We start from the raw sequence: 15,453 nt of genomic DNA, 5'->3' as shown, positions 1-15,453 counted from the left end.
CGTCGAGCATCTTGATCCCTCTATTTCGTAAAGACACCTCTCCTGCCTTGCTTCATGATAAACTCGTTCGGGATGTGCTACTAGCCTCCCACGGTCAGTAGTATGGAGATCAGCATAAGCGTGAGACCCGACTTGCTGCTCTAGCACATCACTACGACGTTACCGCAGAGAACGTTTCGCGTTGCCAGCAATCGTAGGTCTGGATCGTTCACCGCCTTCAATCTGCTCGCCCATTGTGCATATGCAGTGGGGCTTGGAGCGTTATGATGGTGTGTAGGTAGGGCTGGCCTCACCACTGTTACGAAATCTCGATGATACCACGATCAGGTCCTTGCCAGTGACCGAGAGAAAGGTCTTCCTTGCTGCCTTATTACGTTCGTCCTCTTCGAGCTCACCTCAGCGATCTATAATCGACAGTGTTCTGAAGCGGTCGTTGGAATCCCTCACTGGCCAAACCACTATATCGAGGACATCGACATAAGACTGACTCACATCAAGTGGCATCCTTTCAGCCTTGATAGAAATCGCAGGAAATGGTTTTGCGTTAAGCTCCCACTTGTCAAAAGGTATACGCATGATATGCGAGTGAACCGATTTTGCATCTTGCATCTCCATCGGATCCCACCACCTCATTTCAAGATTGTCGAAATAAGGATCATCGTCGTCTCCTCCAATGCTCGCCGGAATCAACTCCACAAGAAGTGCATCTCCAAACTCGCTCACCTTAGCAGTGCGACTGAATCTAATCGCGAAACCATGCTTTCCGCCTAGATCTTGGACTCCGTAAAAGTACCCGAACCAAGGGTATGCCCGAAATTTGCGTGCCTCTATGATAGCATCGTCGTTTGATGTGTCGGCGAATTCCGAGACCGAGCCTTCGCATAGGCTGGATCTCGGGAAGAGATGTCTCCTGCTGATGGCGTCACCAGTATGAAGGAGAGGTCGTCGCTCTGTGGCTACAGTAATCGTCTGTCGATTCCTGAAAACATTGTATTTGGTAGGGTCAGACTCAATCATCATTTCCCTGGTTCGGCCAAAGTACTCAGTGCCCCAGCGCTGGACTGGGATCTTTAGGAAACTATTACGGTTCGTTTCGTGGTAGCAAAGCAGTGCTACAACCCTAGCGGTCCGGATCTGCTCGATCTCGGGCGACTTCCAGTGGTATATGGAGTCGAAGGCATCAACGACGGGCAAATCAAGACGAACACCTCCATCAACCACCACTGGAAACGAAGCAAGCTGTGTTCCGCCTCGATAGAAGACGCTGCTAAGGGGAAGCGGAGAGAAGCCGCCAGAAGAAGCAAAGTCCTGTGGAGATTCTGCTAAGAGACTCAAGAGAGGTTGGTAGGTAGTGCTCTGGGCTAATGGAACTGGTTCCTCGTCCAGATAGAGACCGAGGTTAGTAATCTTGATCGATGGTGATGACACAATCGTACCCCAAGCAAATATGGTGTGATCACCAGGCCGACTTTTAAGCAGCTCCTCCTGAAGTCTCCTGAATGCCTTCTTACCCTCCCCGTAGATAAGTGGCATGTTGAGATCGAATATCCCGAGAAGACAGTATGCCATGTCTTCGGTGCGCGATGTCTTCCTTGACGCTGCCCAAGACATCTTCTTAGCAGCACTAGCCAGCTCGAGATTCTCGCTGCTCAGGAAATCCTTTTCGATTCCGGAGATGGTCGATAGCACAGCATGAATCATGGCCTTGGTCCCAAGCTGTTCCCAATCCTTGGAGAAGAATATCAGATTGCTTGGTGCAATAAGCTCTTGCAGTGTCCAGCCTCTGGTGAACCACCGGCTCTTGGCGAATGGCGAGTCCACGGCTGATATATCCACGCAATTCGGTACATCAGATAGAAAGGCATAGCATACTACTGCATTCTGATACCAGCGGAACATGGAGTTGATAGCTTCTGATAGCTCAGCGCTGCTCGTCTTGTCAATACAACATCTGAAGTCGGTCTTGGTCAGTTTGAAGAACTTGCCAGTCGTGACTATGCTGGACAGCAAAGCACCTACGTATCAACCCAGGTCCATTCAAGACCGTCGCGTTGAGCATGTTCACAACAGCGCCGTATCTTCGAGTATCCTTGTTTGAGACTGAGATCGGAGGCCGACAAGTTCTGCCAGTCCTGAAGGCTTACTTCGCCTTCACCCCATGTGTGAGATAAGATTGCGTACGGCGGTATATCCTCGTCCGCTATGAAGTAAGTGATCTCCGAGCTAGAGCAATTGAGTAGCCTCATCGTAAAGAGATCTTTGGATCAACGACGGCTTTTGACTGGATCATGGTACAGAGTGCCATCATGTTACAGCATGCATTGCCAGGGAAGCCACTAGACGGAGGACATGATACTGATGGTCGTTGATGTCGAAGAGCAGCTTATAAAGAGCCATCCATCAATAATCAGCCTTGGCACGGGATGCTTCCAATTCACGATCCACAAAGCGGTCTGGAACCATTTCAACTATCGACTGCAACCACAATCGTGAACATGGCTGGCAAACACTCTGCAGCTCACTACCTGTACAAGATACTGACTGTACGCCCATCGCTGCCCATCTCACGCAAGCTCACCTCACTGGACGCTTCAGACGGCTTCATTCACTTATCCACCTCCGACCAGACTCCAGCAACAGCATCACGATTCTTTGCCTCCGAAAGCACATTATGGCTGGCGAAGCTAGATCGTGCAAAGCTCGAGTCTGGCCCTGGCGAGCTGAAGTGGGAGGCTAGCAAGAGTCATGGTGTATTTGCACATCTGTACGATGCGGACATCGAGGAGAATGCTGTGACCGAGGTCAAGGAACTCTCGAGATTGGACGGGCAGACATGGGATGATATGCTAAGTGATCTGGAACCGTGAAACTGAACATACCAATCTTGAGATCCTTCCGGAGCAAAGATGATGGCATGACGGGGTTGCTATCCCGTTGTCCTCTGGGCCGGCATCGTCGACTAAATCCCCCAAGTCTCATCGCAAGGCGGTCGCTATCGCTGGGCTAGCTTCTATCACTCTATCTGGCGTCCGAGACAGAACGCAGCAATGCTACAGATCCCGATGTAGGCTGGATAAATATCAATCAGGCCTTGCCGTGGAACGCCGCGCTGGTGGCCATATCACCTACAAGACTGAGTCGGACTGTGCACAGTCCCGGCTCGGCCGGATGGTGGCTACTCCATGGTCTGTTGCCCACGCGAACCAGACTTTTTCTCCAGCGCCGAGTCGTGCGCTATGGTCGAGCACGAGGGCTCTAGCTTCACGATATAATGCCTGATCTTCAAGACACCATCTCCTTTCGTCCCACCAATCGGCCCCAACTGCTCTGATGTGGTCTCGGGATGTGACGCGTCTGTAGGGCGCCGCGGCTATCCAACACGATCGAGTTGTACGTTACACAGGGTTGAAGGGCATAATAATCTACATGCTCTGCACATCCCGAGCACGATTGCTTTGCCAAGTATTAAGTCGGACACTGGGAATGAGCTTCAATCGCTTTGCCTCATCGGCACAACATCGTCCTTGAGGAGTTGTAGACAAGTCATAAATAAGGCAAGGCGTATCACGCGACTATCAGGTTTTGCTGATGTGGGAAAGGTGCCACATCACGAAAAAGGTCGGCGATGTGTAAATAGTACTTGATGCCACATTGTTCGCGCTGTTGCGGGCGCGCTGTGCACTGACTACCGTACTGATCCATGTGGATATCGTCTCTGAAGCCATCACAGTCGTGGATATGGTAGCATACACGTGCTTGTAAAGCTAGATAGCACGGCTATTCGGCTAAGAGCTGAGATCAAACTTTGGGAAGTCACACACAGCTTCAGCTCCTCAAGCCACATTCCGCCGTCGCGCCGCAACCGTTGATTAACCTCGAGCATGATAATACATCGCAAAGAGTAACGGCACCGTAGCTATTCGCCCACATACCGCATGGTGGAGCAGCTTGTTCGTCTCATCTGTACTGCGACGATCCCAAAAAGGCCAAGGTCGATGGCGTGCTATCGCGTGCGGCGACAGTAACTGCAGTACATCCTTCCGGATCCACGAGGTTGTTGCACATCACTGCTGAGGGGCTGCCGACCGCGTACCACCTCGTGGAACCACACCTCGTCTTTGTTCTCTCTACATAAACTTTTGTGTCTCCTGTGCTGTACACCTTCGTGGCTTTGTCCTCGTCGTCGACAGCTTCACAGGTACCACGACTCGACCAGCGCACTGGTAAGCTCACAATGGGCTTGTTACCGACTGTACCTGGCACCCGCAAGGGTGTCGCTCGAGCATACTTCTTCGGGACCTTCATCTGTCTGGCTGGATTTCTGTTTGGTTATGATACTGGCATCGTCGGTACGTAGCACGATCGGCCTACCTAATGTGTATCAAGCTCACCATACTCTCCACGATGTAGGCGGCGTGCTCACGCTCAAGAGCTACAAGCGAGACTTCCACTACACGGACAACACAACCGTCAGCGCCGTGATGGTCAGTCTGCAGAATGCCGGAGCCTTCATCGCAGCACTGGGCGTCTTCCCGTTGTCGGAACGCTTTGGTCGCAAACGCACCATACAAGGTGCCATGATACTGTTCTGTATTGGTGTGATTTTACAGGTGATCCCGTCGCACTCGCTGCCATGCTTCTACGTTGGACGAGTCATTGCTGGACTGGGTCTGGGATCCGCCACGGCTGTCGCACCAGCTTACAACGCAGAGATGGCGCCCAAACAGATTCGTGGTTTGCTTGGGTCTTGTATGCAGTCACTATTCGCCCTGGGGGTGATGATCTCGTACTGGGTAAGCATCGTGGCTCGATCCCAAGGCAACAATTGCTTACGAAATCTTTAGATTGACTATGGTGTTTCCATTGGTCTTCCGGTGTCTTCCAAGCAATGGCAGATCCCTGTTGGCCTCCAGCTCGTCCCGGCTGCAGTCCTCGGACTTGGCCTAATTGGTTGCAAAGAGAGTGTACGCTGGCTAGCAAAGAAAGAACGATATGACGAGGCCTGGGCGAGTCTGACCTGGATCCGTGCCGACGACGGTCAGTATCCCAATAACTCCGTACCATCGTAATATGCTGACATTTCCCACAGGCCCAGAAGTTAAAGCAGAGTTCAATGAAATCCGAGTCGGACTCGCTGAAGAGCTTCGAGCAACAGAAGGCCTGAAGACTCGTGAGTTGTTGGAACCAGCCAATCGCTATCGTCTGCTCTTGGCTTTCGGCATCTTCCTCGGACAACAATGCACCGGTATGACAGCACTGGCTTACTTCGGGCCACAATTCTTCAAAGTCCTCGTGGGTGGTGGTAGCCAGGACCTACTTATCACTGGACTCTTTGGCGCTGAGAAATTCGTGATGGTCACGACCTATATAATCTTCTTCTCCGAAAAGTGGGGTCGTCGACCAACGTTGTACATCTCCGCCATACTAATGGCATGCTGCTTCGTCATCGTCAACGTCGTCAACAAGACAACACCAGCACCGAAGGATAACAAAGCGAATTCTGCCGGTATTGCTACGGTAGCGATGGTGTTCATCACGAACAGTATCTATCAATTCAGTTGGGGCCCACTACCATGGCCATATGCCGCAGAGGTGCGTTAAAAGCTCACCACGATCAATGTGGAGTTCTTGCTAACTGCTATAGATCTTCCCGACCCGCATTCGTGAGGTCGGCACATCCGTCGGCGTAGCGACGCAATGGCTGTTCAACTTCACCTTCTCACTGACCACCCCATACATGATCAAAGCATGGGGCAGCTACACTTTCACATTCTACGCCATTCTCGATATTATCATGGCGACGATGGTGTACCTGTTCCTGAAAGAGACAAAGGGCCGGAGTATTGAAGAGATGGAGACGATCTTCCATAGCAAGAGCGCCTTTGATGTCGAGCGAGCCAGGCGTGAGGGTTTGACGAAGAGCTTTGACGACGATGGTGCGGAAGATGTTACTGTGCCTGCGGTAAAGAGTGACTGATCTGAAAGGGACTTGGTAGCTGGACGTTGATATTTGCATAATAGTCCCAACTTTGAGCATCGACTATTGAATTGAACATATGACTCCGCACAGCAGCCTTCCACAGTATGCTGCACATTGTCGCCATTCGCCATCCGCTGCCTGTTATATCCCACCCGACCCCCCGAATGATACCGGCGTACCGCCACCGGGACGAACAAGAATGAACAAGAGCACTCGCGGATTCATCCTACTGCTTCAATTGCCACAAGTCGTGGTTGATCACTGTTCGACTAGCTCCGCGATGGAGGCAATTCGTGACTACCCAAGCTTGCTCTTCGCTTCCTCCTTCATTTCTTCCACCATCCTCTCCGCTTCTGCCTCTGGATCCGGGGCCTTCGTGTCGAAGGAGGCAGTGGCGAGTTTGCCGTGCGTACCACGACCATTTTGGGCCACGAACTTTTTCAGGGCGGTGTTCGTTGCCTGCGAGTTGACTTGAAGGACGAAGTTCTGCTTGTCGCCGACTTTCTCACCAGCAGCTATACGCAGTTGAGCGTCTGCATCCTCGCGCTTGTCCACAGGGGCGACTCGACGCCCTGGGGTGAATTTCTTGGTCGTTGCAACCTTCGCAAGGTTACTCGGGGTCAGCTTGCTTTGGAAAAAAGATTCGTTGGCTTTCGACATGTTTTGACGAATGGATGGAATATGTGGCTCGTTTTCGGGATCTCCAGTGTTGAGTATCTCGTCCTGCAAACACCGAATGTAATAGATGCAACGCGAATTATGATATCTATGGTCTTCAAGTTTGAGATGCGTTCGAAGCGTACTTATCCAGACAGTACTTGTGAGAGCTGCGCCATCGTTGAATCCTGTATAAGCGCTAGGGGCTATTGGACTCGTTCACTTGATGTATCATTCTACAGAAGGCCGCCTCTGACCCATGATCTATTTACGAGGTTCATTAGTATACTCGTTCACTCACTGCAAGGCAGATGCTATGCGCCGAGATCATCTGACACGATAAACAAGGAACGAATTCTCGTTCGAAAGGCCGAAGCAGCGCTTTGAGTTACGTGCTAAGCCTACAGATCAGCGGCGTATCGCTGCAGTGTGCGAAGCTGATTCCTTAATTGCCTGGGCAAGATAGATCTTCGTGGCGTCCTGTATCTCTTGCAGTGATTGGCTGAGAGGCAACCCGCGCGGCCCGCGCCTCATGGCGATACGCGGCGGCAAAGGCGAGTGCTCCGATTAGACAGATAGGCACCCATCGATCCTCCCGGGTGACAAGAAGGAACCAAAAGGGCTTCGAAGAGGCATATTTGGTGGGAACATCACGTCTTTGCTTACAGATCAAAGCAGCTTGGCCCATCTAGCTATCCAAATGTCTCGATGATGCAAAAGCTGCGGCTAACAAAAGCTGGTTATGCATCTCTAGGGCAACTCACCCAGATCCGGAGCTTGACGATGCGTTCCTGTACGAATCGGTACTCCCCGTGTACGTTAGAATCGAATTGCCGTTTGCGAAAGAAGACCAGCTTACCAGCCATAGCATTTGACCCTTACACCTACTCTCGAGGGCGTTGGCTAGATCGAGACGAGCAACGACAGAGGGCCAGAAGACTTGATTTCAATTTCGATGCCCTGCTTGACGTGGCAGTGAATTGCAGCAAAGGTGCTCGCGAGGTTGTGGCTTGTGAGAAGAAAGAAGGCGGATACAACCGTGTGTTCCTCATCGAATTCGACAATGGCGGAAAGGTTGTTGCGAAAGTGCCCATGCGATACGCTGGCCCTGCTGCTTTAACGACAATGTCAGAAGTGGCGACTTTGAGATATGGTACCTAGCATATCAAGCTCTAGGAATCTGGACCACAAGCTAACATACGGCGCAACAAAGTCAAGGGCAAGACCCGAGTGCCTACTCCTCAAGTGCTCGCGTGGAGTTCGAGATCTGAAAGCGGCACAGTGGGAACTGAGTACGTTATCATGGAGCACATGCCTGGCGTCGTCCTACATGATATTTGGAGCCAAATGAGCGGAGTGCAGCATATTGAACTCATCACATCCGTGGGGAAGTTGATCAAAGTGCTCTGCGCTCTCAATTTTCAAGCACTTGGCTCACTGTACCTCAACACAACCGATAAGCCATCAGGTGCGCTTCCCATCGATGAAGAGTTCTGCATAGGTCCACATTGTGGCCGACGTGTTTGGGGTCACAACGAGGACCAGATGACCCAAGCCGCGGTTCCCCTAGGTCTCCAAGGCCTATGTAAGTCTATATCTGGTGTCGTTCCAAGTCGACGTTCGCTAAACCTTTGAAGGGCAAGACTTTCCGAACTACCTCGCAGATCTCACCCAGATTGGTGAAGTAACTATAAGCCAACGCGGGTCACCCCAAACGCTGGTCGAAGATCATTCGCGACTTCTAGAAATGAGCCGAAAGACCTTGAAGATAGTCAAGGATGTCACAGCTGATGCCTCCGGTCCTATATTGTTTCACCCCGACCTACATGCACGCAACATATTCGTCGATCCGAACGATCCAACACAGATTGTAGGTGTGATCGACTGGCAGTCCACGGCGATTGAGCCTGCCTTTGTCCACGCCGTGGAAACGCCAGATTTTGCAGAGGAGCCATTACTGGACAAGACAATAGACGCAGATATCTCTCACGATCAGGCAATGCACGACGATGCAAGACGCTGCAGCACAACCTGGGCCGTCATGGTTTTTCTTTGTCCTAAATTGGGCAAAGCTACGGCTCTGAATCACCGTCTTTGCTGCTATCTCGCCGGCGTTAGTGCAGGATACTCTGACGACATCACTTCACTTTGCTCGCTACTAGCAGATGTCAACAGTGAGTGGGAGGAGCTTAAGATACCAGGGCCCTGTCCCTATCAACCAAGCGGGGAAGACGTAAAGCTGTTGAGCTTGGAAAGAGAACATTCACAGTCCACGCAAAGACTGCGAGCATATCTTTCAAGACTTCTGCGCTGTGAAATGGATGGCTGGGTTGAGAGCAGCAGATGGGATGAGGTCGTTCCCATCTATCGGGAGCAGTATGCTGGGTTTGTGAGAACCTGCATTACAAGTCGGGAAGAAGACGAGACTGAGGGAGATGCAAAGAAGAAGGCGGACAAGCTGTGGCCTTTTGATTTTAGATAACATCAAGCCATTTTCTCCCAGCTATACCTCTCCGGACGACTATGGGCTCGCTCTTAATGTCGAATCAGTCTGAACGCAAACGTCATTTTCAAACGCAAGATCATCGGCTGAATCTAGAGCATACTCACATCAAATTCGTCGGCTGTGGCAAGATCGACCTCGTCAGAACCGAGGGAGATAGAGCAAAAGGACATCAGGTACGGTAGCGACGGGCTCGAACGACCCGACCAATGTATCTCACCGACACTGTAACGATCCAGAGTCAACGCTCTTATCTGCCGCGCGATTTGGCCACATTGGACCGATCGGTTCTCGTCCGGGGCTTGGCGCAATCAGATCTTCAAATCGAGCGCTTTAAGTGATTTGATCAGACCTTACGCAGCCGAGTAGACATCTGCATTCTACTCTGGAGAGCTTTGTAAACCTGTAGAAAAGAGGCTCTCATCCTATGTATGAAGAGCCAATGTCCAGACGGAGACGTGTATCTTTGCAAGATGTGCTATGATTCCCAGGTGGGATTTTACTCAATTGTCTATTGGTGATTCACTTGTACAGAATAGTTGTCTCGGCGGCGGCGGCGTGAGTTTGTGTCGGACTTAAGCTTACGCTAGCGGACTTTAGCGCCAGTGATATCACTACACGCTGCTTCCGTCTGATCTTTCTTCCATGAACAATCGCGTTTCTGTATGCAAGGTATCAGTGAGACCGTCCCCTTCATCTGTGCTCGCTGTCTGCGGGTCAGAGTGCTGAATGCAAGTTTCCCTCTGAGGAAGACTATTCGCTATGCATCCAGCGCGACAGCGCCACAGCAGGACGGTGGCAATGGATCAGCGACGGCGCCGGGAGGAGAGGAGGAAAGGGGCGCACTTTCACGTCGATTGGAGCAGATGAGTGAGGAGAGTTTGGAAAGCGGTGGCAGAAGCGCTAGGAAGGCAGTCGACGAGGCAGGCTTCGGCGACGATCTGAAGCGGCAGCTGGAGGAGAAAATAGCAGCATCAAGCTTTCGCAGCGAAAATGCCAATGCCTTTGCGCAGGCTGGGCTACTGCGAGCAGCTGGCAAGGGCACTAGGGATATCGCAGCTGCACAGCCATGGACCGGTACCGAGAGCGTCGAAGATGCGTCTCTGCGGATGCTCACAGACGCCCACAAGCCTCTTCGAGCGCCTCCGAGAGCCCCTGGAGTCAGAGTGCCGACGAAGATTGACACTGGCCGCTCTGCCGATGCTCGTGGTAGGGGTGTACGTCTGGCCAGTGTGAGAGACAATGTGAGTGCTTATGCAGTCACGAACGACCCAGGATTGTCAGAGGAGGAGCGCAAGAAGCTGCGGGCACAACTCAAGGCACGCTTCCAACCTAATGCGCGTGCTGTGCCTGCGACAGTACAAGGTCTACAGTCTTTAGCAAACGAGCGTATCGAGGACGCCATCGCACGAGGTCAATTCAAGAACCTGCCACGAGGCAAGGCCGTCGAACGAGACCCCAGAGCAGACAACCCGTTCCTCGATACTACTGAGTATTTCTTGAACAAGATGATACAGAAGCAGGAGATTGTGCCTCCATGGATCGAGAAGCAACAGGAGCTGGTAGCCACCTCAACAAAATTTCGGAGTAGGCTACGGTCGGACTGGCGACGGCACATTGCGCGTTCCATTGCCAGCCGTGGAGGCTCACTCGACTACCAAGTGAAGCTTGCTGACGAGCATGCCTATGCGGAAATGCTTGTCAATCCGTCGAAGAAGAAGATGGAGCAGCTGAACACTGCCGACGAGCAGGGTCACGTGTCGCAGATTACGCTCGCCGGAGAGCTCAACACAGCAGCTGTGGTGGCCGACGCAAGCCTCGAGACGCAGATAGAGGTCATGGAGCAGACATTCGACGATCATGGCAATCTCAAGAAACCATCGCAAGTCGTCACACTCACAGCAGAAGAGCCTGGCAGCGTCATGCCTACACCCACTCCACGACAAGCAACTGTAGCACCTTTCAGAGATGCCATGTGGGAGCAGACCGAGGGCTCATATCTCCGCAAAGCTGTTGAGAATTTGAACAGCATTACAAGGTCATATAATCTGATGGCTCCTGAACTCGCCAAGAAGCCATACTACTCCTTGGAACGCGAGCTCAAGGCGTGTTATGCAGACGTCGCGCCGACAGTCGCAAAAGCTATACATGACCGAGCCATGGCGCCGAAGATCAAAGGCGTTCAAGTGGTCGGTCACACACCTGGCGGTGTCCTAGACAGATTCGCCATGGATCGTGCTTCGCATGTCCATGATAGTCGTAAGCCTCAGTATGGCTTCAAAGAGTTCTGGCGGGACCTGTTCACCTCCGACAAGCAGTAGGATTTGATAGTATACGGGAAATGACAGACATCGCTCCAGATCCACAATCTACTCGCTCGGTTTGCCGTAATTTTGCGCAACCCTATGTTCCCCCACTGATTTCCGAATAAACAGATCCATGCGAGGATCGACCGTCACGCATGCCTGCGACACCGGCCGCATACATTAATTGACATGCATGGTTGCAACCGTCTACACGAAGCGGGTTTCCATGTTATGAATGTGGGCTATCCGAATCGGGCAGATGGCCGACCCGCCATACCGAACGCTTGTCACGGCCCGACAAGATGTCCTCGCTTCTGCTCACTCACGGAGGAGCCACCGAAGGACAGCTTACTCAGTAAATAGACGAGTTATCCGCCGAAACCCCTGTCCTGGTTGCCGAGGAAGCCGACCACTTCACATGACTCCATCTGGTGGGTCTTGGCAAGGCTCAGAATCATGGCTTTTTGATTAATCTTTTCAAGCTACATGACACGACCATGCATATGTTATGCATGGACTACGGACCTGCCGCCATCCTCCGCATGTTCCGCAACGATGACCGGAAACATTGCCCGCGTTCCTCTCCGTCAACCAATGGACTAGCTCGCCTCTACCGCGAGTCTGCCCATCGCATGTGCTCCTGCGCTGTTGGCGCTGAGCATGCTGTTCCGGCCCACTCTGCTGAGCTCAATCCAGTCGACCTTCAAGCCTAATGTGGCGTTTGGAGGATACTCCAACTCATCATGGTGCTTATTCCCATTCCGACGCACACTCCGGCTTCATATCGATGACATCGCGTTTACTGCTGGGTGTGTCCCGAGAATCCACGTTGATGCTTGAGAATCATAAGCGGCGTAGCGGCGGAGAAAAGCGGTCCGATGTTTGATGGACCCTGGGTGTATGCTTATTGGTATGCCTTAGGTATCATCCGTTCCTCACTGGATCCCAAAAGACATTAGGTCGTGCCGCGTCTAGTGTTTATTAGCTGCCATTCCTGCAGTCTGCCTGGTCAGCATATTTCAGACTCACATGCTGAACCTGCACTCGAGCCGGGAGCCGAGCCTTCGCCAGAGTCGTCCTCATCTTCGTCGTCGCCATTACCGGCTGCGTTGCCTTTGCGATTACGGTTTCGATTGTCGCGGTACCGGAAGACGTGCCAGAGCATCCATCTGATGACCCAGTTTTCTTGCTCGATGCGATCCATGTCATGGCCAAGATCATAGACAGCTCTGGTTTCTCGCCGTGCCGAACGATAGACAATGAGTATCTCGCGATGCAAAGCAGTTTCGCTGACTTGTGCGTGACTGTACGGCGGTTCGACGCCAGTGTTTACCAGAGCCGGAACAAGAGCAGCGCGGTTTGCAGTCAATCGTCGACGAGCATCTACAGCTTCCTCCTGCATAATGAGTCAGATCGTGTCCCATAGTTTCAATCAGTACAGCTTGAGCGAACCTTCATCATGGCGTATATTCTGCGGTGAAGTTCATTGTCCTCATCTAAGCCAAGCCGTTCGAAGAATCTAGCTTTGGATTCACTCTGAGCCAATGCAGGACGGGCGGGAGCCATTGCGAATGTGACGGATGTGGACGGGACCTAGAAGTGCCGAATGGACCGGTGAAAGTCTAACGGTACAGGCTTGAACAACGAAGGGTGAAGGAATGGAGTTGCTGTTGATTGCAAGATGGAGCTCAAAGGCACAGGTTTCTCCGACCATCAAATAGCGTTTGCTGAAGCGCCGTGAGATTGCATGCGAGCCGAGTGAGCATTATTAAGTAACGGGATTAAGCCTTAAGCAAAGTCCAAAGGCTAGCCTGGGTGTTACGCTCTAGGACGTTCCTGATCCTTGTCGCATGCCACGCAGCCAGTCTCGGGCTGCACTTGACTTTTGATGCGCGTTGACCAAGCCCACAGACGCAAAAAGCAGCAACATATCCGGTCGCTCACCTGCCATTCGGCCTGAATAGCGATCTCAAGCGAGATGCAGCTGCAAGTAGCTCGAAGCAGGACCTTGAGACAACGGTCTCCAACCCAATCAGGGCTGAAATATCCTCCGAGATATCATGTGGTGGACTCGTTCCCAGGGATTGCAATCAATTATGAGCTTCCCTTAGGTGTTTCGCTGAGCGGTTCGTGCGGTCTCGGTTTCAGATACCGTTCGAAGGCTCCTACAGTACCGTAACGGTCCGGTGTGGGTCTGTGTCTGACGCCTGAATCAATAGCAGTACATCCCACAGTATAAAATAGCATTTTACAACTGCCGAGATGTAAAACAGCTTGCCGTGATCTGGCAGTCCACATTGCCCAGCTGGCACTAGCAAAGTTAATCTTTACTGTATAAAGTGAGGTTGACCGCTATATTGACTGCTTTTCTCACGTTATGCACATTATCGATCGCAGTAGGCTCATTTCCGGCCCTGCTGGCGGTCCACATAAGCCCAGAGATGGCGAGTACATGCGCCTACCCTTGCATGTTGCCATACGTAAGATGTTCTAGCGCAGCCACCCCCTCGGCTGGCGGCCACGTTTTTTTGGCGAGGCTGCCACGTTTTTGGCGTTACACCACATGCAGCCTCTTACGGAACAGGCAATGTTCTGGAGTGTCACACAGCACTCCGGTCTTCACTCCGGGCTGAAAGTCGTACTTGCCATTATTGCTCAGTCCCATCCCAAGTGAATACAAAGTTTACGCCACACGATAACCCTCATCTGATTCCACACCAGCGCTTCAGCAGCATTCGAGCGTTTGAAGATGCTGAGTGCTGGCGAAGCGAGCAAGCTCGTTCGAAACAAGCTATTCAACGCCTTGGGCGAAAAGCTCTCCTTAGTGCGAAAAGCATAGCGCCCCCAGGCCAACTCGTTGCGGGCGGACGGGAAGACGCGAGGTGGCAAGGTTAGTGGGCCAGACACCTCACTCTCGTGGCTGCAACCACAATTACCATGGACCTGTGCGTGGCAAGGCTACATCCTGGCCGGCGGGATTCAATATCGGCTCCCGCATAGTACCATTCGATGGATGCATCAGCACGCCGCTGATATACACCAAACCTGCTACTGCTTACTGTGGCACTGCTCGACTCCCGCACCATCGGCCCGTCTATCTGACGCTGTCGCTGGAGATCACGCCCAGGGGCCAGGATAGTTATCGACGGAAGCTACCGACTGACATCCTCCTTCCTTCCGTCCGTACATCTCAGCCATGATCTCATGTCTGTACTACCTACCACGTGTTCTCGACATAAATGGCGCCTCGCACGGCAGACAGCCAAGGCACCTGAAAGCATTCGGAAGATACGCCTCATACGTTTCCCAACTGCAACCAGATGTCATCCGCTACGTCCTATCGCTGAACCTCACTTATTAGACCACCGGAGCTAGTCGGCCGGCGCCAGCGGTACTAGTCTATATCGGCTGTATGTTACTACCGGTCCAACCTGGTGGCCAAGAGAATTCGAGAATCCTATGCCGAGATAAGGAAATCGTGCCTCTTCCTCGCATGTGATCCACCATCTCGGCATCAGCCCGCAGCATTCAGGTTGCGTCCTCATGCGCAGTCTACCGCCATCGTGCTTAACCGTGGCCCGTGACAGGCAGATGCGTTCTCTCATTGGTGTGTACGATATTCGTTATACCGACGGCCTTGATATCGATTCAGGCTGTTCGAAATGCGAGAAAAGCAGTAATCGCGCAGATTGCGTGCACTAGGCGCGAGCATTGCCAAGAACTTCGCTGTTATTGTTCCGGCCTACAACCATGACCAGCAGCAAATTCCAGACACTCGATTCGGCTTGAGACGCCATGCCTGCTGTCAATGCTTGAACTGTTGTCGAATTTATGGACTCTGTTGCTCCCGCCTGGGCGAATGTGCTCGCCACAGAGACATCGCATTTCATCAGATGTTGATTTGGTCTCCTCAGTAGTCCGCCCGGTGGGTCGCAACCAAGCGATCTAGCGTGGAGCGTTGGCACTGTAGTTTTGCGATGCAATAGTCCGGTTACCGAAGTGCAGCC

The 15,453-nt window shown here is 52.2% G+C and overlaps 7 protein-coding genes across 7 annotated transcripts; 4 read left to right on the top strand and 3 right to left on the bottom strand.

Moving 5' to 3' along the window:
* Positions 1 to 396: 396 nt before the first annotated feature.
* LTS14_007431 (uncharacterized protein) lies at positions 397 to 2,059 on the bottom strand (the record flags this gene model as incomplete). Its single annotated transcript, XM_064840123.1, has 2 exons — positions 397 to 1,994; positions 2,020 to 2,059. The coding sequence occupies 2 exons, from the start codon at positions 2,057 to 2,059 to the stop codon at positions 397 to 399; spliced, it is 1,638 nt and encodes a 545-aa protein (XP_064692444.1).
* A 436-nt stretch (positions 2,060 to 2,495) lies between these two features.
* On the top strand, positions 2,496 to 2,867 carry LTS14_007430 (uncharacterized protein; the record flags this gene model as incomplete). The annotated part of the gene is made up of 2 exons (XM_064840122.1): positions 2,496 to 2,543; positions 2,628 to 2,867. 2 exons carry the CDS (start codon positions 2,496 to 2,498, stop codon positions 2,865 to 2,867), a joined length of 288 nt encoding a protein of 95 aa, XP_064692443.1.
* Positions 2,868 to 4,234: 1,367 nt separating this feature from the next.
* On the top strand, positions 4,235 to 5,977 carry LTS14_007429 (uncharacterized protein; the record flags this gene model as incomplete). Its single annotated transcript, XM_064840121.1, has 5 exons — positions 4,235 to 4,349; positions 4,411 to 4,793; positions 4,845 to 5,037; positions 5,090 to 5,592; positions 5,645 to 5,977. 5 exons carry the CDS (start codon positions 4,235 to 4,237, stop codon positions 5,975 to 5,977), a joined length of 1,527 nt encoding a protein of 508 aa, XP_064692442.1.
* A 300-nt stretch (positions 5,978 to 6,277) lies between these two features.
* Positions 6,278 to 6,816, bottom strand: LTS14_007428 (uncharacterized protein; the record flags this gene model as incomplete). The annotated part of the gene is made up of 2 exons (XM_064840120.1): positions 6,278 to 6,703; positions 6,799 to 6,816. 2 exons carry the CDS (start codon positions 6,814 to 6,816, stop codon positions 6,278 to 6,280), a joined length of 444 nt encoding a protein of 147 aa, XP_064692441.1.
* Positions 6,817 to 7,420: 604 nt separating this feature from the next.
* On the top strand, positions 7,421 to 9,119 carry LTS14_007427 (uncharacterized protein; the record flags this gene model as incomplete). Its single annotated transcript, XM_064840119.1, has 4 exons — positions 7,421 to 7,451; positions 7,506 to 7,790; positions 7,851 to 8,222; positions 8,275 to 9,119. 4 exons carry the CDS (start codon positions 7,421 to 7,423, stop codon positions 9,117 to 9,119), a joined length of 1,533 nt encoding a protein of 510 aa, XP_064692440.1.
* Positions 9,120 to 9,805: 686 nt separating this feature from the next.
* LTS14_007426 (uncharacterized protein) lies at positions 9,806 to 11,461 on the top strand (the record flags this gene model as incomplete). Its single annotated transcript, XM_064840118.1, has 1 exon — positions 9,806 to 11,461. One exon carries the CDS (start codon positions 9,806 to 9,808, stop codon positions 11,459 to 11,461), a length of 1,656 nt encoding a protein of 551 aa, XP_064692439.1.
* A 584-nt stretch (positions 11,462 to 12,045) lies between these two features.
* Positions 12,046 to 13,012, bottom strand: LTS14_007425 (uncharacterized protein; the record flags this gene model as incomplete). The annotated part of the gene is made up of 3 exons (XM_064840117.1): positions 12,046 to 12,155; positions 12,476 to 12,842; positions 12,899 to 13,012. The coding sequence occupies 3 exons, from the start codon at positions 13,010 to 13,012 to the stop codon at positions 12,046 to 12,048; spliced, it is 591 nt and encodes a 196-aa protein (XP_064692438.1).
* Positions 13,013 to 15,453: the final 2,441 nt, after the last annotated feature.

The sequence above is a fragment of the Recurvomyces mirabilis genome (assembly GCF_035927965.1).
Source record: "Recurvomyces mirabilis strain CCFEE 5264 chromosome Unknown scaffold_20, whole genome shotgun sequence".
Taxonomy (NCBI): domain Eukaryota; kingdom Fungi; phylum Ascomycota; class Dothideomycetes; order Mycosphaerellales; family Teratosphaeriaceae; genus Recurvomyces; species Recurvomyces mirabilis.
This window is presented reverse-complemented; position numbering and strand designations above follow the sequence as displayed.